Source organism: Neocloeon triangulifer, unplaced genomic scaffold (genome assembly GCF_031216515.1).
Source record: "Neocloeon triangulifer isolate White Clay Creek 2 clone unplaced genomic scaffold, ASM3121651v1 ptg000014l, whole genome shotgun sequence".
Classification (NCBI taxonomy): domain Eukaryota; kingdom Metazoa; phylum Arthropoda; class Insecta; order Ephemeroptera; family Baetidae; genus Neocloeon; species Neocloeon triangulifer.
In genome coordinates, this window is record NW_026775556.1 from 233554 (window position 1) to 253384 (window position 19831).

Sequence of the window (19831 nt, forward strand, 5' to 3'; positions counted from 1 at the left end):
TTGGCAACTGCAGCGCTTCTCCTTTTCAGTCATACCTGATCACCGATCAGGTTCAAAAAAACCATGTGGCTTCTCACGTTGCTTCTTACGTGTGTTTACGTTTAGAAAAGTATTTTAAAAGTTAAAAGTTTTCTTAACTTTCAACCCACGATAAGTTAAGAACAGTTTCACCGGCTGATAGTAGAAGATTGGAATGTCCGTAAAATGATTTCAACCGGAGAGGAAGTTGTGCTGAAACGGGTCGCTGGCGGTTCCATCACCGAACACAGACCTTTGTTCTCCAGCGATTCGCTGTAAGATTTTCATCGTTGCTTCATATTATTAACTCTTAAATTATTAACTGTCAATTATGTAGATCTCTGTACATAATCTGGGACGACGGCGTGCGGCAGTACAGCACGAAAACTGGCCATTTTGTGCAGAAACTGGAAACGCCGACCGATGCGAAAATCGTCACTTTGATCGCCAACCCCTCTGATTCAAATTTACTTCACGCATTTACATCGGCCGGAGAGCTGATCACCTGGAAACAAGACACGGGTGTCTTTGAAAACAAAAAGGTTTGATTATTCACCAAGTTTTAAGCTTCAACTGATACTTTGTTTGATAGATTTTGTCTCTTCACTTGTCGGAAGGAAAGAAAATTTCTGGCTTCCACTGGGCAACACAAAAGAGCGGCATTGTTGTTGTTGAAAATTTAGAGAAGTCCATTAAAAAGTTTGTCAAATATGATTTCGACTCAAATGAGAAGGAAGATCTTCCCACCATAGGACAACTGGGAATGTTTACTTCCTCAGTTGGTGGTTCTCAAAGTGAAGTTTTTCTGGCTACAATCCACATCTGCAACTTGCGAATAATAAATTTAAAAACTTTAGAAAAATTCAAGTATGTGCCAAAGTTTTAAAATATCAAGTTTTCTTAACCAAAATAATTTCTAGGCACAAAGTGAACCCGGACTGGGGTAACTTCACCTGCGTAAGAGCCCATCCTAAATTGAACTTGGTGGCCACTTGCGACAAGTCTGGTCGAATCTTGCTCTGGAGGGACATAATGACTCTTCAAAGCATCAAAACTCTGCACCATTGGCACAAACTGCCAGTCAATGACATCGTTTTCACCGACCAGGCCAGCAGTTTCTATTCCGGCGGCCGAGAGACCGTTTTGGTCAAGTGGTGGCTCGACGGCAGCGACTCGAAAGAGTTCCTTCCAAATATGGAAGCCACGATAAAAAATATCGTCATCTCACCTGACAATAAATACGTAGCTACAGGAATGTCAGACAATGGTACACTAAGTGCTTAAACTTAACTTTAAAATACTAAAATTTTACCTGAATTTCCAGCAATCAACATTGTAAATTCCCAAATGAAAATCTGCCAGACCATTCAGCACGTTTCAACGCACTTCGAAGACAGGGCAGAGGCAAAGTCTGTGTTAGCAAGAATGGCCTTTGACCCAAAGACAAAAGCAATTGTGGTCAACGGTCGCTCGGGACACGTTCAATTCTACTCAATTGAAAACCAGTCCTACCTTTTCTTAGTGAGCTTATTTCATGCTGAGGTCTTTTTAAAAATACAAAGTAATTTCAGCTAGATGTTGTGCATCAAAATTTCTTAAATCAAGAAAGAGGTGTTGAAATGGTGAACACTGAAGTTGTGATGACGGCAGTTTCCAGTGATGGAAACTGGCTTGCAACGGTAGAAGAGAGAGACGATGGAAAACATCACTACGAGTGTCGACTCAAATTTTGGAGCTGGGATTGGCAGCACAGGTACTTAAGCCTAATTTTAATAAACTAATTTAAATTTCTCGATTAACCTCAGGTTTAAGCTGCAAACAAGTGTTGAAAACCCACACCAGCGCAAAGTGAACGACATCATCTTCCAACCTGCTTTCGAAGAAAACTGTTGCAGACTTATCAGTACAGGAATGAACTCAAAATTCATCATCTGGTTTAAAACTGAAGGTATTTGTCGAATTTAGTAAAATTCTCGTCAACTATAGCAATAAGTTTCTCTAGAGAACAATAACTGGGAGCTGGAGTTTGTTGGAAAGTTGGATGAACTTGTTCCCAGACCTGTCGATTTTTCCCGTGATGGCTCCATCTTTGCTGTGGGCTTTGAAAACTGCTTGTCCGTTTGGGACTCTCGAAGTAATGAGATGAAGAGCTGTTTGACCAGACCCGATGCACCCGAGAGAATCAAGTAATATTAAGCACTATTTTTTTTGCGGCTGATTTCTCAACTGAAAAATTATACAAGCTTCATCAAATTCGGCAATGACCAGTCTAGCAGATATTTGGTAGCAGCCAGTGACAGAAAAATCTCCACTTGGGACTTAATTACTTTGCAGCTGGTGAGGATGATTAGATTGAAAGTTTCTTTCTTGGCAGCAAACCCAACAAACGATCACATGGCAGCATTTGCTGAAAATGGGGAGCGTAAGTTCTAATAATTGATGACGTTTTTATAAAAACCAAAGTTAACTTTTCAGTGGTTGTATTCTCGCCTTCTGAAAGTTGTCCTATTTTTAAGAAGAAAATATTGACTGATGTGAAAGTTAGTTCTGCGTTGTACTTGCCACACAATGAGGTGCAGAAAACAAAAATTTCCTGGCAACGTCGAGCACAACTTTACTTCATGACAGAAAATCAGGTATTTATATTTTCACCATTTGCTAAAATTTCCTAATTTAATTTGGTGATAGGAAATTTATACATTGAAGTCGTCGGATGATTTGCGAATTGACGAAACCAGCCCTCTTGTTTTTCCCCAAGACGAAAATGCATTTGCAACGCCGCTGGCTGCGTTCGTGGCAAAACAAACTCTGTCTGAAGTGAAAAAGATCGAACCTTTGCCCATGTGGAAACAACAAGTTAACGCCCACCAGGGTTCTTTCTTAAAAATGGTAAATCTAAAACTATATTTTCCTGTAAAGCAAATCAATATTCAAATTTCCCTCATTTTAGATGTGCGAAACTCCAGCCCATATGCTTCCACCGGTACAATTATTAGTCGGGGATCTAATCCAGGAATACCTCAATATCCAGTAAAAAGCTTAATAATCTTAGCAAAGGCCAAGTTTTTATAAATTATTTCAGATCTGGTGCCAAACTGAAACCAAGAGAAGAGGTATCTCGAGTTGTCGCTATGGAATTTGTCGAGGAAAGTTCTTCTGATTCTGACGCTGAAGAAATAAATAAGAAGGTAAGGAAAAAGAAGAGCAAATCAGAGTCGAAAAAATTGCTCCCTGTTGAAGAGAGCAATCTTCAATCCGTGGCTAGCATCGAGTACGACTGGGTTCAAATGCTTTTTGATTCTATCCCAATGACTTCAGACGAAGAAAATTGAACATGAAAATAAATAAAAAATAACTTTTTTAAATAATTTCTGGCCTGATATTAAATCAAAACCAATTTCTTTGGTCATAATACATTAAAAATCAGCACCTAAACTATTATCCTCCTCAACATGTTCTTCAATTTCGTCATCGTCCTGTTTTGCGGCTGCTTCACTCTGGCTTTGCCCTGGCACGCCCAAAGCCCTGAGCATCTCGGCGTCCAAGTAGAAAGTCGGGTTAATCCCAACGCTTTTCATTTCCTCCAAAACTTTGGACGCCGCGGGCAGACTTTTGCTTTTCAAATGGTAGCTGATCATCAGAGCGTAAATGTCCCCTTTGCGAACGGTCGCCTCAACTTCGGGCACTTTGAGCAGCTCCCGACTCAAGGCCACAGCGGAGTCACTCTCGCGTTCGAAAAGTCTGAAATTAGGCAACATCAGGCTCGGATTTCGCCAAATTCCACACCCACCTTTTGATCTCGACGTATTTTTTGATGAGATCAAGTCGCTGAGCCAATTCGTGTCCGCGCCGCTTCTGGTCGTCGACCGATATTCCCTCACTCGCTCGATTTGAAGCTATTCCCCTTGCGATGCACCGACTAGCCTCAATGTACGCTCCAAGAGCCTTTTCGTAATCCCGAAATTCATCGACCTCCACCTTTAAATCAAATCATATTTCAATTTATTTATTTCTTCTGAATTTTGTCTTACTTGGGCGCACGCGACGTAAAATTCTGCAAGGAGATCCAAAGCTTTTCCTTTGGAGTAAAACGCGATGATGTTTTTCATGATATCGGGGCTGTTTCTCCAATCTAACGACTGCAGATAATTCGCGGCCATCACGTAAATCTCCCTCTGCTTGGACACATTCGTGTAGTAGATGATTTTCTCAGTGTCTCCAGATTTCAACAAAGATTTCATCGCCCGCACCTTTTCAATCGTTTTAATCAGAATGTAATTAAATAAATAGAAATTTACCTTGTCGCCGGCTTGGGTGTACTTTTTCGCCGCCAAGTGGTAGTTTCCCTGGATGTGCGCACTTTGGGCCACGGCCAGCAGCACCTGAATCCGCGACCTCTCGTTGTTTTCCGCCTTTTCCATGGTCAAGCGTTCGGCCAGCTCTTCCGTTATCGGCACGTTGTTTTGCACGCACAATTCTATCGCAGCATCATACTAATTCACCTTTTGATTTATTTTTTCATTTTTTATTTAACTCGGCCTTACCTGTTTGGCGATGGCCAGCATGTCGACCGCCTTTTCGAACTGTTTGTTATCGACGAAAAATTTGGCGCATTTCCCCAATAATTTTGGGTCCGAGCTCGAATCCAGATCGACTATTATGCTCTGCAAAGCGCTGTACTGCTGGTTTCTAAAATATACAAATTATAAACCAGGAAATTAAACAAATTTTGATCTCACTGGAAAGCTAAATCTACTGCTTTGTGGAGCATTCCAGCCTTGTGGTAAAGGCGCACAGCCCGCTCTGGCATTTGTCGCTGCTCAAAATACTGCGCCGCTTCCAGTTGGTCTTGCGGATTCGCTTTCAAAGCCAAGCTCCAGATTTGCTCGTTCAATCCTTGATCCTGAATTGAACGAAAATCTTAAAATTTTTTATAAACAAGGAGCTTATTGATATCTACACTGAAATTAAATTCTCTGAACCCATTTCTTATTAGACCAATGGAAATTTTTTTTTTCAATAGGTCGACTGACCTATTGATTTTCTTTTTCCATTTAATTGGGGTGATATGAACGTGATTTAATGAAATTTTAATCAATTTTGGTCGGCCCAATTTTCAGAATAAAGAAAATTCCTATATAAAAAACAATGTTCAATTTAAAAAATTCAGTTCTCTGAATGAATTTAATTTTTCTTGTTATGCCTCCTTGGAACTCTAATCTTCTAACCAAAAATTAGCATCAAAATTTATCAAGTCGTTTTTTTTCACCTTGCACAATCGAATCGCGTTTCCGTGAGCTTGCGCTTTGCAGAAGAACTCGATGGCCTTTTCCACTTTATTTGCGTTTTCCAACTGTCTCGCCAAGTGATAACAAGCCGCCTTGTCTTCACTCTCGGACGCGATTCGAACGGCCTTGTCGAAGCTTTCGCAAAAGCAGTGCACGCGAACCAAAGACAAAGAGTCGCCGGCCTTTTCGTAATACTCCAAAGCTCCCTCCATGTCGCCGTTGCTCTCCAAATACTGAGCCCACCACTTCATCAAATGCCTATAAAATAAACGTTTAATCTATTTTAATTAAATATTTAAATTTAAATTACGGGTCCTTGTTATTCGTCATGTAGAACTCTAGATTTTGGTCCTCCATCAACATTCGCGGAACTTCAAAACGGTGCGTTTCAGACTTTTCGTACATATTAATCGCATTATTGAGATCACCTATCATAAAATGCAAAATTCAAATAATTGAAATTAACGGAAATTAATGAGGAAAAAAAATACCAATAAATTCCAAATGCTTGGCGTAATTGTAATAAGTGGTCCGCATGTGGATCCTGTCCTGCGTTTCGGCCACTTGAATTGCTTTGTCCCACTGCTCAGTGTTTTGGTAAAATTTGTTCAGCAAATCGAAGCGACCGCAATTTTTCAAAAGCTTTTCAGCTTCGTCCTATTTGAATTTTAAAATTTACAAATTCATTGGATCTGAATAAACTCACGTTCAGATGAAGTTGCAACGCCAGGACGGCCACTTGGGCATCGAGTTCTGGTTCGGTGCTCATCGCCTTTTTCAATTCCATGGCGCCGCGTGCGTGTTGCATGTGTCCAAGGCAAACCAACGCCACGTCCAATCTCTTCGTCTTGACGCACATTTTGGCCATGCTCTCCCAAACGGTGGCACTGATACATTTTTCTAATTAATTTTTCACTTGAAAAAAAAAGATATTGTTACATTTTTATCGCTCTTATAGCCTTGAACGCCTCGTCCATGTTGCCGACGGTCAGATAATAACTGAAATTTAAAATTGCATCTTTGGTTGACTTGTCGCAGCTCCCGAGCCCGTCAAAGTCCTGCATCAAGACTTTGGCCACCAGACCCGCGTCACCCTCCTAAAAATAAATCAGTTGAAAACAAATTAACAAAGAAGTCCTATGATATCGACACCTTTTCCAATCCTGAAGGTTTCTTCAGTAAAACGTAATTCGGAGCAAAAGCTCCAATGAGCCGACAGAACGGGTCAGACAAAATGTCACTGTTTTGAATCAGAAGCTGCCCTTCGGTTGTCGCAAACATCGTAACAAGCATTATTTCCGGCTAAAAAGGAGAAAATTAGCATAGGATGAATAAAAAACAAAACAAAAAAATCCGTAAAATTACTTTTTCTGGTGAATTGGCCAAAGTCGTCGCCACAACTTTCCGCTTATTCCTCTGATCTTTTAAGCGCGGCTGAAGTTTCGCCTCGCAAACTAAAAGTTTCGGCTCCTCAATGTCCCAAACGTGACTCAAAGCAAATCGATCGGCAAGTGCAGCCTCCTGCGTTGAGAAATCGAAAGACGTCAGCGTGTCCGTGTCTGTGGACCAGAGGTACAATTTGCTGTCCGGTAACAAGTTTGATCTCGCCACGGTGATGGAAACTTTGCTCCCCTCGCAGTTCGATCTTAAAACAAATTTTAAAATCAGAAATTGAATCCTTAATTCGATGATTTCTACCTGGCCAGAATAATTTCTCCGAAATCGTGAATGACGTCGTTCAAGTATTTGGGGTTTGTGTGCAACTTGGCCTCCCGCCGCGACAAGTCCCAAACCTTGACCCAACCAAAAAGAGTCGCCACGGTCAGATAACTGCCGCAAAGTTCGATTCCGATCGGTTCGCCTTCGTCGGCTGCGAAAGCCAGGCTTTGCTTCACAGTGCCTTGGGTCGTTCGAACCTTAAAACAATAGTTCAAATTAATTATTAAAATGTTGAATAATTAAGATGCAAAAAATATATTATTTTTAATTATAATTAAATATAATTTAAATTAATTGAATTAAATTGAAAAAATATTATAAAACTGAATTCTAGACATTTTAACAAGAATAAAAAAAAATATTGTATTTTTTAAAAAGAAATAAAATTTATTTAATTTGATTGATTAAATACGTAAATTACTAAAAATTTTGAATTTTTAAAAGTTTTCAAAGGTAAAATGTTTCTTCTTTCTTTTATAAAGATTAAAATTAAATTAAATTGGATTTATCTCAATTAAATTAATTTTCAAACGTTTTACCTGAACGTTGCTGCCTTCGATGCAGTAGAGACTGTGTTCGTAGATTTTGGCCCCGACGCATTCGCAAGCAAAAGAGCCGACCACTTTGAAGTGCTTCTGACTCAACTCGTAGACCGTGATCCTTTTCGTGCCCCAAATCGCCACTTGCTGGCCGGTCAGGGCGATGCCCCTGATTTGCGTGTCGCAGCAAAGTTCCATTGGGCCTTCGGGGTGCCAAACCGTCAGTTGGTTCGGCGCCACCTGCACCGCGCTCATATCTGGGCAAAACTCGGCGCAAACCTGGTTAAGATTTCAGTCGATAACATTTTAACGAATTCATATAATTTTTTTGAACAAAAAAAACCTGCTGCTCTCGAAGTAAGAAAATCTCCTTGACAGTGTGCACCACCAACAGGGAGCCACCGACGCCCCACAAAATGTGCTGAATGGCGCCGCCAGTCAGTTTGTTTGGCATCTGCAATGGGTTGTCATTTTACTAATTGTTTTTTTCTAGAATACCACAATTAAATTTTTAATGGGAATTTATAATTTCAGTTTTTAAGTACAAGTCCAAAGAAATGGTTTAAGAAAAATGAACTACCTCATTATTTATTTCAACTTCTTCTCAAATTAAAAATCCGCAATGGATCAAAATTTTAAGGAAGACAATTTGTATTGAAATAATTAATGTTTTTTTTTAAATTTCTTAGAAAAAAAATAATAATAAAAATACTTGTAGCTTCCAAGCAGATTCCGCATCTCCGTCTGGCGACGGTGAATATTTCCAAATCGCAACGCGGCCAAGATTGGTGCCCCCGCTCAAGATGCCCCTGTTCATATTATAGTCCAGACAAATGAAATGCTCTCGGTCTGAAGGGTTTTCCAGCGTCAGCAAATAGTTGTCGTTGGTGTCCAGGTTGAGACAACGCACGGACAACTCCCTCGTGCTCACCGCAATTGCGTTCGGGCCGCACCAAACCAAAATCGCGTCCTACGATTATTTTATTTTATAATGTTTTTTCTAAAATTTTAAATTTGTTCCATTTTGGAAGCATAAATTGTCAAAGTAAAAAATGGAACTTTAAATTCAACATCTTCGTTATATATTGTAAATTCCATTAGAATAATTGAATTTAATGTGCCATTTCTTTCCTTTTACCAAATTTATTTTATTGAATCGCACCTGCGACCTTCCGCTGAGCTTGAGCCTTGTGATTTCCATGAGTTTTCCGTCCGACTGGACGCTGTAGTGGGACAGAACAAGGCCGTCGGTCAGGACAACCAGTTGACCTTTTGTGCTGTGGTACAGAATTTTCTTGATTGGCGACTTCTCGTTGCAAACTTCGCTGACGACGCCGTCGTCGTCGAAATAATATATTGCTCCTGAAATTCAGAATTATATAATTTTTTTTGTAAGTGAATTTCAAAATTATTTTACCTGAAATGGAACCAATGAAAAATCCCACGCCTTCGTCCGACGCAGATTTTGAGGCGAATCTGTTCGAGGCGGTTTTTGGTCTCCAAGAGCTGAAGAGGTCGAGGGCCAGTTCGTCGCCCGCCACTGCCGCCTTTGCCAAATTGCTGCAAAATTTTAATTCAATTTTTTGTCTCATTTATTTCAAATTATTTCCTAACCTTAAATCAATTTTGGGACTTTCCGTTTGGAAGGCGCAGCAGGTCAACGGCTCTTTGAGATCTGTTTGAAAACTGGGCTGCAGAATTCCTTTCGAGTCGGCTCGCCAGGCCACAACCGTCCCGACCTGTATTTTAAATTATATTTTTTAATTTTTTTTTTTTAATTTTGCTTCAATTTACTGCGTCGCCCGAAACCAGTCTGGAGCCTCTGGAGCTCCACTGCAGAATGCCGACCGGCGCTTTGTGTGGCGAGTTGACTTCGACAAATTGCAGTCGGTCTTCGAGCCACAGACTGAGGCCTCCGTTTTCCCAGCCGACGGCCAGGATTTTTTCCACAGGGTGCCACGCCAGCGACACTGCCTGGGCGGCGATTTGGGCCGTCGATGAGACTCCTTTGACCAGTTCGCCCTAAAAATTTTGATTAAAAATTTAATTGCATTTTTTTTTTTTGGTAACTTTTGAAACCTCGTCGTTGCAAAGTGTGACTGTTCCTCCTTTTTCCTCGCTGTGGGAGGCGACCGCCAAAATTTTGTGTTGAGAGTGAAGCGAGGCATTCACGTGGATCGCGTTGCTCGAAAATAGGTCTACCTTGTAGTTGAAGTAGAGCGACATAGCTACAAAATATTGGATATTTTTATTAATTTTGAAAACAAATAAAAAATCAGTTTTATCTTATGTAATTTATGTGATATACCTTCAAAGTGAATTTAAAATCCTTTACATTCAACCGTCTCACACCATCGGAAAACAAATAATATAATTTCAAGTCTTATTTTTCTTATAAACTCCCTGCGCCCGCGTCTTGTTTTTGTTATGATTCCAGATTCCACCTTTTCCTCTCAGGTGGAAGGCAATTTTCAGGTATGAGAACAAGAGGGGAGGCGCGAAATAATTTCTTACGCCCAAAATGCAAAATCCCTCTCAACTGCCTCTCAAGTAAGTTAAAACTTTCGTGTATTCTTTTCAATCATAAAAAAAATTTGAAAAAATAATTTAAAATCGTTTATTGTTATGGCAGAAAAGAAATATTTAAGTAATGAAAACCACACTCGCGGGCACGGGCCGCCGACGGATGGATAAGAGAGCAGTTCAAAATGGTTTAGTTGACATTCTTGGACATAGCTGGCGTCTGCGTCTCTATTTGCGGATAATTCAGAGCGCCGGCAGAAGAGAGTGGCAGAAAAACGAACTACAAATCGAAACGACGGTTAACAAACAACCAACGACCATCAACAAAAAATCAACAGATGTGCGAATTAAATTCGTTTTCCAAAGTGATATTTTTACTTTAAGGCAAGTGGAATCGATTAATTATTTTATTTTAATTGTAAATGACAAACCACTTTTTCAATTGACGTCATTTTTTCGGTGCATTCAATTCAAGAAAGTGGATAATTCGTCTCGCAAAGATTTGACACAAACCGCATCCTTTTCAAGATTTCATCGTTAAATTTATAATAATTTGCTTTCTTTTCGTTTGTGATCTCAACTTGGAAACTCTAATAATAATTTACGTGAATTGTTTGTGATTTATTTTTTCCTCATCGAATAATCGCAGGAATTTACGTTTCGCTCATCCAAAGACCGACAGAAATTTATTGACAAGAATCTGATGAATTTTGCGAATGCAGGTTGAAATGCAGAACTTGAGCGGGGACAAACGATTTTTGACGCCGCGAGCACAGATCGGTCGGGTCGTGCACAGAACAAACACGGCGGTAATTTGCTCAAACTCGCATGCTCGTGTTGACTTTGCCTTCGCCTTCGAGAGACTTGCACGCTTGCAGCTCACCTTTTATTCCGAACGCACGCTTTTCTGACTGCACTCTCTGGTTTTTACTTTTTAAACTTGTGTGTCAAAGAAATTAAGCAAATTAAGTTTATCATAAAAGATTTATTTTTAATTTTTAACCATTTTGACGTAGCTGTTGTGATGATTTCTGGACTAGCAATTGTTTCACAATTTTTACTAGTAAGACCACTCAATCGCTGGCTTTTCTCAACTTTTTACGCTATAATTTTAATTTGCGTCGAATGAATTTCCATTAATTCACTGTTTTACTTTTAAATAGGACCGCAATAGAGTTTCAAGGATGAAACGCCAAATAGATGACATTGAGGATGAAATGGAGGATGTGCAGCAAAAGCACGCCGAGCTGGAGAGGCGATTCAAGGACGAACAAATCAAATCCAAAGATTTGAGTAATTATTATAATTCATTGTTTATTAATAGCAAATTTAAAATAAAATTCTTTTGTACAAAATTAGTTTTGAAAATTATTTAAAAATATTTTTTTTCTCAGCCAAGCGAAGCCAAAACCTTCAGGAAGAGTCGGACACTCTGAGAAAAGAACTGAGTAACGAGAAAGAAAACAACAAAGAACTGCAGACTTTAAACACGCAGAAAATTCGGGAACTGCAAAAGCTGCGAGAAGAGTTTGCAGCCCATGTTGCCCAACATGAGGGTCTGGTGGAAAATTTCAACCAACTGAAAGAGGAAAAAACAAAACTCGCTCAAAGGGTAGGTTTTTTTTACATGGTTACACATATTTATAAAATTTCCTGCAGCTCTCAGCCTCTGAAGCCTGCAGCAGGAACTTCAGAGAAAGCGAAGAGCAGCTGAGGAGTGAAAATGAGACACTGAAGGACTTGGAATTTCAACTCAGACAAGAACTGCAAAGGGTGAAATTGGAGAACGAGCAAATCAGTGAAATGCTTTACTCGAGGAACAGACCAGACTTTGACGTTTCCATGTCTCCTGGTAATATTTCATAATGCAATGCAATGAAATAAATTGATTTTCCATTCATTTCAGCACGTTTAAGCGTAGGAGAAAATATGGCAGAGGCCGTGACTGACTTGAAGCTCATCGAAAAGGACGAAGAAATTGAAACTTTGTCCAAGAAGATCGAGTCTCTCATGACCAGATTGCAAGAGTTGGAGGCGGAAATTGACAAAAAAGACCGGATGATCAATGGTGAGAAAGAAAAACGTGTCCAACTCGAAACGGACAGGACTGTCCTTGAGGAGAGGCTCGTCAAGTGCCTGGAGGAGTTGGACATGTCCAGGGTAGAAACGGACACAATTCAGAGGAAGGTCGTCGAGTTGAACGAGGACCATTCTTCACTCCAGGTACAGGAAAAACCTTTATTTAATGATTAGTTTAAATAAACCAATGGAAATCATGAACATTTCAGGCTGCCATGGAGGAGCGTCTTGGTGAAATCACTCGCCAGAGAGACGCCCTCGAGCAGTTGGAGATGGAAATCAGTGAAACTCGTAGCAGTTTGGAGAAAACCCACGCGAATGAACTGAAGTTGCAAGGCAGCCTTGAGGAAGTAAACTCGAAGCTGAATAATTGCCAGTGCGAATTGGCCGAGTCGATGAAAACTCTTGGTGAGAAAACGCGCAGTCTGGAGTCGGTTCAAAACCAGTTGGTGATTTCCAAAGAAAAAATCAGCGAGTTTGAGGAGAGTTGCAAAAAGCTCGAGGCCGATTTGCAGCAAAAGGAAGCTGGCCTCATCGGTGTTGAGGCCGAGTGCAGACTTTTGAAGGAGTCTGTTATCAAATTTGAGGTAATTTGGTAGCTTCAATTAAAACTTAAGTAAAAATAATTATCCAACTCCAGGTTGAATTGGCAGCAACAACAGAGGTGATGCGCACCAAGGTCGAGGAGCTTGAGAGGCAGAAATCGGAACTCGAAGAGGTGACTCTGGTTGCCGCTCGATACAAAGATGACTTTGAATCAACCAAGCAGGAATTGGAACAGACAAAGGCCAGTTTGGATGAAAAGCTCGTTGAGCACAACAACTTGAAGCAGGACTACAATGAAAGGTGCTGCGAGTTGAGCCAAAGTGTGGAGAAATTTACCCACGTCGCCAAAGAGAAAGACAAACTGGAGGTAGAAAAAGTTTGATAATTGAAATTGATTTTATATTAATGGTTTTCAGAACGAGTCTGAGAACTTGAACCGCCACATTGAGGAACTCGAGTGGGAGTTGCAGGAGTGCAGAGCCACTCTGGGAATTCAGGTGGTTAATTTGGAAAGCAAAAGGGCTGAGTTGGAGGAGCACATCAAGAAATTGGAGGTGTCTCTGGAGAGCACACGTCACGAGCTCTCGACGACTCAGGAAATCTTGGCATCCACTTCGGAAGCGAGGGACCAGCTGGTGGAACAGCTTTCCCAATCACACCAAGAGGCCAAGTCCTCGAAGGCTGAGGTCTCCGAGCTGCAGTCCAGGGTTGAGTCGGACCAGGATGCCTTGCGCTCAGCTGCTCGCCAGCTCGAAGATGCCAAGCAGGATATTTCCAACCTGAAGGAAAAACTTGAACGTAAGATTTTATTTCTGTTTCATTTGACCACATTTAAATGTGTTTTTTTTTTACTCAGGTGAGGAGAATGAATCTGTAACGAGCAAGCGAGCCTTCTCGAGCAGTCTGGAAAGCAAGGAACAAAGTCTGCTGGAGATGTCCCGTCAACTATCCGAGACCTCGACCGCTCTTACCGAGCTGACCACTTGTCTCGCCAACAAGGAGCAGGAACTGGCTGACTGCATTGAGGCCCTGCGCAGAGAACGAGTCCATCTGAAGGAAAGCCGAGCCCATGTTCAGTTGCTGACTGACAATCTTGCTGCGTCTGAAAGTTGTCTCTCAGAGACTTGCGCCAAGCTTGAAGAAGCTGAAAGCAAAGAAGTCACTCTGAACAACACATTAGCCTCTAGGATGGAAAAGATTGGCCAGCTTGAAGAGCAGCTGAATTTGAGTTTTGTTGAAACCGAAGCCCTGAAAGAGAAACTGGAAGATAATTCTAAATTGGTAATATTTTTCCTAGCATGTGTGGCAGAAATAATTAATTTGAACTTCTAGCTTTCCGATAAGACCAAGTTGGCTGAGGATGCTTTTGAGCAGGTCCTAATTCTTGAGCAGTCTCTTTTTGAGAGTGCTGAGAACCAGAAGATGATTGAAGGTCGTTACAAAGAGGCCAATGATAAGCTCGAGCAAGTGACCTCACACCTTGCGGAAAAACAGACCAAATTAGACTCGGTACTTGCTAACATCATTACTATGTTATAGATTTATTTACTGTTTTGATCTCGTCAGATTGAGCAGCAATTGGAGGAAAGTAGCCTGGCTCTGAGGAACCTTGAGCAAACGGTCCATGAAAAGGAGGATGAGTTGGCTCGAGTGGAGGAGGAACTCAATGAAACAAAACAAAACGTGGCTAATTTGTCCCAAGAGCTGGCAGAGAGTGCTAAGGTTTTGAAGGTCAAAGAGCAAGAGACGCATTTGGCACTGGAGAAAATTTCTCAGTTGGAGGCCAACATTGTTGAGCAGGAGCAGATCCTGAGCAGTGTGCAAATGACACTTAAGTCCGAGATTGAAGCCAAGTGTCGTTTGGAATCGCAGCTCGAGACTTTAAACACCCAGCAAAGCAACGGAAAAATTGCTCTTGAGAAGAAAAACGCAGACGTAAAAGAAATACTATTTTTTAACCAATTGTTTCATTTAAATGTTTGCAGTTGGCCAAGTTGGAGAAAAAGTTGAGTGATGAGAAGGCCAAGGTGGACCACTTGGATGCAGACCTGGCCTTCAGCAATTTGGAACTGAAGAAATCCAGGACCAAGGTTGAGAAGCTGACGGAAGAGTTGGAAAGCAAGACTGGAGAAGCAGAGAGCTTAAAAAATGAAATCCAGGCCAAGGAGAGCTCCATTTCTCAGCTACTTGATAAGGTCCAAGAGGTGATAGCTGCTTTGGGTGAAAAGACTGCAGAGCTTGATGACCAGATAAACCAACACAATCAGACAAAGAGGTAAAAAAATTATTTAAGATTTCATTTCAAATTAAAAATATGTTATAAAATATTTTTAGGAATTTGAATGAGCTAAACATTCAGATGGAAATGGCTGGAGATGCAAATACAGAAGTGAGAGCTCTCACCGAGGAGCTGGAAAAACTGAGAGCGGATTTGATTCATGAGAAGACTCTGAAAAGTTACGCGGACGAAAACTTCAACAGGTGCAAGGAGGAAATTAAATCATTGCAGCAGACGCAAGAAAAGTACAAGCATGAGGTAAATATTATGCTCTGATTTATTTGAAATAACAAGTTTTCTGAATATTTACAGATGAGTTTGATGCGATCTTCACTGGCTGAAGTCCGCAACCAGTACTCTCAGCTGTCCAGGGCCAATGACGCCCTCAAGAACGAGTTGCAGATGAAGGCAAGTGACACGGAGAAGGCAATAAGGGCCAAGTACGACAAGAAACTGGAGGAGATGAAAGTCAAGTTGGGCGAGTACGTCAACAATCAAGCGGCTGAACTGCAGATCGAGATCAGCAATAAGCGCAAAGAAAGGGACCAGTTGAGAGTTTTGGTAAATTTCAATCTTAAATTTTGTTCCGAACTTCACCTTTTATTGTTTAGGTTGCCAAGTTGAAACAGGAGGCGGCTGAAAACAGGGAGAAGCAGAACAGACAAGCAGCTTCGTTGGCCGAGGAAACTGGTCTGCGTCGTCACCTGGAGGCCCGTCTGGCCGACTTGGAGCGCAAGCAGATCATCGAGCGCCAGAACATGCCTCCGCCAAGGAGCGCAGTTCCTCCCACTCGACAAGTTCAAAGCTCTTCAAGGTAATTGTTTACTTTTTTTTAAAAAAAGAAATCTGGTTTTTTTTAAACCACTATTGAGAAGAATTAATTTAAATCCGATTTTTGAATTCCAGTCTAGGCAGCTGGGCCGCCCCAAAGCCTGTCGTAGCTCAACCCAGAGCTCGCAGTCAGAACACATTGTTGGGAAGTAGTAATGCTTCGTCAAACACCAGCTCAGGTAGCACTCGACCTCTTCTCTCAGGTATCGGTAAGTTGCAGTTGCGGGCGTAGGTTTTTCTCGTCTCTTCTAATCAAGCCGTCACCCTGTTAAATAACAGAGCACCAAAATGCTGCTTCACACAAGTATTACAAAATTTCTGAGTGATTTGATTTTGGGTAGTATTTATTAGTTAATTTAGTTTCACAGAAGTTGTTTTGAAGGTGCATTAAATTTGTAGAAGATAATAGCTTATTTTGTTTGTATGGTTTTGGATTTAAAATTTAGGGGTTCTAATTATGATTAATAGATTTTGATTTTAGAGTTGAACCATTTTTTATTTTCAGTTGTGTGATAGGTACTTTTGTGTGTGGCATAGGTGAACATAATATCAAATAAGGTGATGAATGAAACAACCCTTTTCCTTATCTCGCAGGCAACTTGCTCCGCATGGAAGACGAAGAAGGCGAGCAGTTCAATCCCAAGTTTTTGGATGACCTGAGAACAGGAACTGGTGTTGGCAGTGATTGGGAAACGGGAAGGTTGAGCGAGCTGCAGAGGCGCAACTCCCTCTACCCAAGTCACTTGAAGTCTTCTTACCCTGTCGAGACTCAGTTCCTTCCTGATGTAAAGGAGGAAGAGCTCAAGGTACAATAATAATTTACCATTCTTTTATACCAATTTAAAAAACTTGTTTTCATTTCTATTGCAGGCTCCTCCAGCACCTGATGAGAACGAATGGCTTTTGGGCAATGCCAGTCATGACAACCGAAAGCAAAAAGAACGTCCGCAAGGAGTTCAGGTAAATCTGCTACTCACTTATCCAATGTTTTGTAACTGAAAATAATTTAAAAATTTAGACCCGTTACAAGAAACCAGGACCTCCGACTCCTGGCAAGAATAACAAAGCCCCAGGCGTAAGTTGATAATTATCTTCAAATTTGATTCATATCCAAATAAATTCTGCAATTTTTTTGCAACTTGATATTTGCACAGCCCCTGGCATTATTTTAATTGATTGAGGCCTTTTTAGGAAACCACCCCTAGGAGCGTTCTGCGAGAGTGTAACCAGAACACTGCCCTGCTCGACAGTGCCGGCAAGCGCAAGAGCTCGACCCCCAGTCGTTTGAGGCTGCTCTTCATGGGCAGTTCAAAGCGTGTTGGCCAAGACAAAAGTTACTCAGACGAAGTATGTTTTAATATCTTGTGTTTGGTTGCGGTTTTTATTTTATTGCTCTTCTTTTGCACCTAATCTAAGAATGATGCATGCAGGAACCCACTCAAGACGTCCACCCAGATTTCACCTGCAATCCGTCGACCAGTTCTAATCCTAATTAGCGTGCTTATTTTCTTTATTATCTTTGTAACTTTTAATCACTTGATGTCTTGGTATTTTAGCAAAACCACTTATGTTGCAAAATTTCCTGTTTAAATTTGAAACAAGCTCAAACCTTCCTTTCACTAATTTCCCTCGCTTATTTTTGATAAAATTCTGTATTTATATTCGAACTTTGTATGTACCTGACATTTTGTAATGATGTTTTTTTGTTAAACTTTTGTAAATAATGTACTCTAGTTGCATGTATCTTATTATGTTTGCTAATGTAATTTGTATATCATTTGTAAATTTGCAGAATTCGTCGATTACTCCGAGAGGAAAGAGAAACGGCATTTTTCGAAGATAGTAAGTGAAAAAAATGTCACATAGTAATTTGTTAAATGTTTTGTAGTCAATAATGAATTGTTCTCTAGTATTACTCAAAATTATGTGCTTTGCATTCCAATTGTTTTAAAATAATTATTCTATGTGAGAACATAATATTATGTATACAAGCTTAATTTTTTTCAATGAAGCTGTTTGGGAAGTGAAAGCAAAGTAAGTAAAGTCAAAAATATATTACTTTTACTTCATTAAAAATGAGGAATTTATTTATTTACCAAAACGCACTGCTTGCATGATAATATTAACTCCTAAAAATACGTATAATGAGATTGAGGTAAAAACATAAAAAGTGTTATTGATTAAATTTATTTGGGCTTTCTGAAGCTACCCTTGCCCTTGGTCTTTTTGGCATTCTTGTTAGTTTTCTCGTCAGCCTTCCTCTTCACCGAGGGGTTGCTGTTGGGAATCACTTTGAAAAAGTCTTCGAGGCGGCCTTGGGTTGCGCTGCTCTTGCTCTTGGCCAGTTTGGCCGCTCCACTGCGCACTCGGTCTTCCTTGAAACCTTTCTCGACGCACAAGTATTGGACAAGTCCATCCTCATCAGGCGCACCCCACTTCAACTATAATAAAATTTCAAGTGCAGTTGAACTTTTTAATAAAATTAAATAAATACCTCGAGATCATCTGGATTTGTTATTTCTGGCTCGACGAAAAGTCGGCGGGCGTACTCGTAGGGCCAGTTTTCCGGAACTGTGAACTTCTTGTCGAGATTGTTGATGATTTTCTCGATGCTGCCGTGGCTGCGGATTAATTCAATGGCCCTCTTGGGTCCGACGCCTTTGATCGAGTCGCAGTAATCGCAACCCAGCAAGATGCACAAGTCCACAAACTAAATTTGACAAAATTATACATTCAAATTCAGGATACAATTATTGCATTAACCTGCTCCTTGCTGAGTTCGAGTCCGCCGAGAACTTTGTCCAAGTGAAACTCCTGGATGGGCATTTTGCGCGCCTCGCTGAAGGTCATGTGTCTGAGCAAAATGTTGGAGCCAAAGGTCAGGGCGTCCATGTCCTCGGTGGCCGTGGCGAAAACTTTTCCCGACTTGACCAAAGCTGCACACTGAGCCTCAGCTTCACACGGAGCCTGTTCAAATAAAATTTTATGTAATAAACTTTAATTATAAAATATATAAAATTACATCAACATAAGGAATACCCATGAGGGTCAGCAACTTCTTGCACTCTTCGGCATGTGTTTTGGTCACTTTGACCAGTCTGCGGTTGAATTTGTCCACCTGCTCGGCATCACCTGGGCATATTATGGTGTAAAAAGAAATTCAAAATTGTCTGCAATAAATATACCAGCTTCTGTGGCTTTCTCCAGAGCCTTCTGCGCCTCCTGACGTCGCTCCTGTCTCTTCTCCAGCTCCCCAGATTTCATCTCCGGAGGTTTGCCGTCGAAAACGTAGACCGGCTTGATTCCGTTCTCGACCAGACGGATGGTTCGGTAAAAGGTGCCCATCAAGTGGCTGCAATTACAGACCGTTTATTTCAGAATTTTATAAATATTTTAGTCCCAAAATTCAGACCTGGTCGTCTCTCCGTCAGCCGAAGTGAGTTGGGCGCCTTCCGAGCGGACGGCGATCAGGAACTGGTACAGACTCATGGACGCGTCGATGGCCACTTTCCGACCTGCCACGTTTGAATTAAGAATCGAGTTTTGAGAATAAAAGGACAAACCGAAATAGTGCTTGATTTCGCTCTCTTTGACCGAGCCCGGCGCGACGTCCGAAATCAACTTGGACAGGCCCAAAATTCCCATAGTTCTGAGGTGTTTTTGGATCGGACGAAAGACTCGAATGTGGATCCGGCTCACGAGCAAAGATAAATGAATTTTAAGAGATGAATTCTGCGCTCCTGCCGACCGAAGACAAAAAGGTTTCGATAAAAGCGGAGCCGACGAAGAGCGTGTTGTTTTTGTTAGAGAAATGCGCGGCACCGTCCAGAGTCCAGCTGCTGGGGTCAGGTCGAGAAAAAGCGCGCCAAATGTTTGCTCCAAACGCCGGCGCGTACATTTCTATTCTATTAAATATGTACAATTATTGTATAACATACGGATTCTGTTTTACTTTTTGCCATTATATTCAGCGTGAGACAGGGGTATTATATTCTGTTAAAGCTGAAAGG

General features: G+C 41.0%; 4 protein-coding genes across 10 annotated transcripts; 2 read left to right on the forward strand and 2 right to left on the reverse strand.

The window, feature by feature from the left end:
- Positions 1 to 32: 32 nt before the first annotated feature.
- Positions 33 to 3386, forward strand: LOC132199418 (WD repeat-containing protein 75). The gene is made up of 13 exons (XM_059624101.1): positions 33 to 293; positions 356 to 560; positions 611 to 885; positions 939 to 1285; positions 1343 to 1539; positions 1590 to 1771; positions 1824 to 1966; positions 2021 to 2204; positions 2262 to 2440; positions 2494 to 2654; positions 2707 to 2907; positions 2969 to 3048; positions 3101 to 3386. Exons 1-13 carry the CDS (start codon positions 205 to 207, stop codon positions 3348 to 3350), a joined length of 2493 nt encoding a protein of 830 aa, XP_059480084.1. The 5' UTR covers positions 33 to 204; the 3' UTR covers positions 3351 to 3386.
- LOC132199415 (intraflagellar transport protein 140 homolog) lies at positions 3375 to 10428 on the reverse strand. The gene is made up of 23 exons (XM_059624099.1): positions 9873 to 10428; positions 9644 to 9792; positions 9359 to 9586; positions 9179 to 9303; positions 8982 to 9124; positions 8727 to 8926; positions 8277 to 8534; positions 7908 to 8018; positions 7565 to 7843; positions 7005 to 7222; positions 6672 to 6951; positions 6459 to 6608; positions 6246 to 6403; positions 6013 to 6193; positions 5798 to 5963; positions 5617 to 5734; positions 5288 to 5564; positions 4758 to 4921; positions 4563 to 4707; positions 4317 to 4511; positions 4050 to 4268; positions 3809 to 3996; positions 3375 to 3759 (listed from the first exon to the last, which is right to left on the reverse strand). The coding sequence occupies exons 2-23, from the start codon at positions 9788 to 9790 to the stop codon at positions 3435 to 3437; spliced, it is 4275 nt and encodes a 1424-aa protein (XP_059480082.1). The 5' UTR covers positions 9791 to 9792; positions 9873 to 10428; the 3' UTR covers positions 3375 to 3434.
- LOC132199414 (early endosome antigen 1-like) lies at positions 10326 to 17910 on the forward strand. Of its 7 annotated transcripts, none has more exons than XM_059624092.1 (22): positions 10350 to 10471; positions 10810 to 10896; positions 11251 to 11380; positions 11482 to 11699; positions 11747 to 11939; positions 11994 to 12310; positions 12376 to 12753; positions 12807 to 13079; positions 13129 to 13510; positions 13569 to 13993; positions 14045 to 14221; positions 14279 to 14647; positions 14698 to 14987; positions 15047 to 15248; positions 15303 to 15551; positions 15602 to 15804; positions 15897 to 16030; positions 16416 to 16627; positions 16692 to 16781; positions 16840 to 16896; positions 17013 to 17168; positions 17238 to 17910. In XM_059624092.1, the coding sequence occupies exons 2-22, from the start codon at positions 10816 to 10818 to the stop codon at positions 17409 to 17411; spliced, it is 4710 nt and encodes a 1569-aa protein (XP_059480075.1). In that variant the 5' UTR covers positions 10350 to 10471; positions 10810 to 10815; the 3' UTR covers positions 17412 to 17910. The 7 variants fall into 7 exon arrangements, with proteins under 7 accessions (XP_059480079.1, XP_059480075.1, XP_059480081.1 ...); XM_059624098.1 differs by having other exon boundaries at positions 17614 to 17910; XM_059624093.1 differs by having other exon boundaries at positions 15897 to 16024.
- LOC132199422 (flap endonuclease 1) lies at positions 17877 to 19659 on the reverse strand. The gene is made up of 7 exons (XM_059624114.1): positions 19385 to 19659; positions 19234 to 19336; positions 19007 to 19173; positions 18844 to 18953; positions 18585 to 18788; positions 18316 to 18531; positions 17877 to 18262 (listed from the first exon to the last, which is right to left on the reverse strand). The coding sequence occupies exons 1-7, from the start codon at positions 19464 to 19466 to the stop codon at positions 18008 to 18010; spliced, it is 1137 nt and encodes a 378-aa protein (XP_059480097.1). The 5' UTR covers positions 19467 to 19659; the 3' UTR covers positions 17877 to 18007.
- Between the last annotated feature and the right edge of the window lie 172 nt (positions 19660 to 19831).

What these genes read in the sequence shown, in the direction of transcription:
- LOC132199418 (XM_059624101.1), top strand. Translation starts at nt 205, where the DNA reads ATGATTTCAACCGGAGAGGAAGTTGTGCTGAAACGGGTCGCTGGCGGT. An exon ending in TACAGGAATGTCAGACAATG is followed by an intron (nt 1,286 to 1,342) that starts GTACACTAAGTG and finishes CTGAATTTCCAG; the next exon opens with CAATCAACATTGTAAATTCC. An exon ending in AGCTGGGATTGGCAGCACAG is followed by an intron (nt 1,772 to 1,823) that starts GTACTTAAGCCT and finishes GATTAACCTCAG; the next exon opens with GTTTAAGCTGCAAACAAGTG.
- LOC132199415 (XM_059624099.1), bottom strand. Translation starts at nt 9,790, where the DNA reads ATGTCGCTCTACTTCAACTACAAGGTAGACCTATTTTCGAGCAACGCG. An exon ending in AACCTTCAGGATTGGAAAAG is followed by an intron (nt 6,404 to 6,458) that starts GTGTCGATATCA and finishes ATTTATTTTTAG; the next exon opens with GAGGGTGACGCGGGTCTGGT. An exon ending in CAAGCATTTGGAATTTATTG is followed by an intron (nt 5,735 to 5,797) that starts GTATTTTTTTTC and finishes ATTTTATGATAG; the next exon opens with GTGATCTCAATAATGCGATT.
- LOC132199414 (XM_059624092.1), top strand. Translation starts at nt 10,816, where the DNA reads ATGCAGAACTTGAGCGGGGACAAACGATTTTTGACGCCGCGAGCACAG. An exon ending in TGGAAGATAATTCTAAATTG is followed by an intron (nt 13,994 to 14,044) that starts GTAATATTTTTC and finishes TTGAACTTCTAG; the next exon opens with CTTTCCGATAAGACCAAGTT. An exon ending in CAAGTTCAAAGCTCTTCAAG is followed by an intron (nt 15,805 to 15,896) that starts GTAATTGTTTAC and finishes TTTGAATTCCAG; the next exon opens with TCTAGGCAGCTGGGCCGCCC.
- LOC132199422 (XM_059624114.1), bottom strand. Translation starts at nt 19,466, where the DNA reads ATGGGAATTTTGGGCCTGTCCAAGTTGATTTCGGACGTCGCGCCGGGC. An exon ending in GGAGAAAGCCACAGAAGCTG is followed by an intron (nt 18,954 to 19,006) that starts GTATATTTATTG and finishes TAATATGCCCAG; the next exon opens with GTGATGCCGAGCAGGTGGAC. An exon ending in TGGGTATTCCTTATGTTGAT is followed by an intron (nt 18,789 to 18,843) that starts GTAATTTTATAT and finishes TTATTTGAACAG; the next exon opens with GCTCCGTGTGAAGCTGAGGC.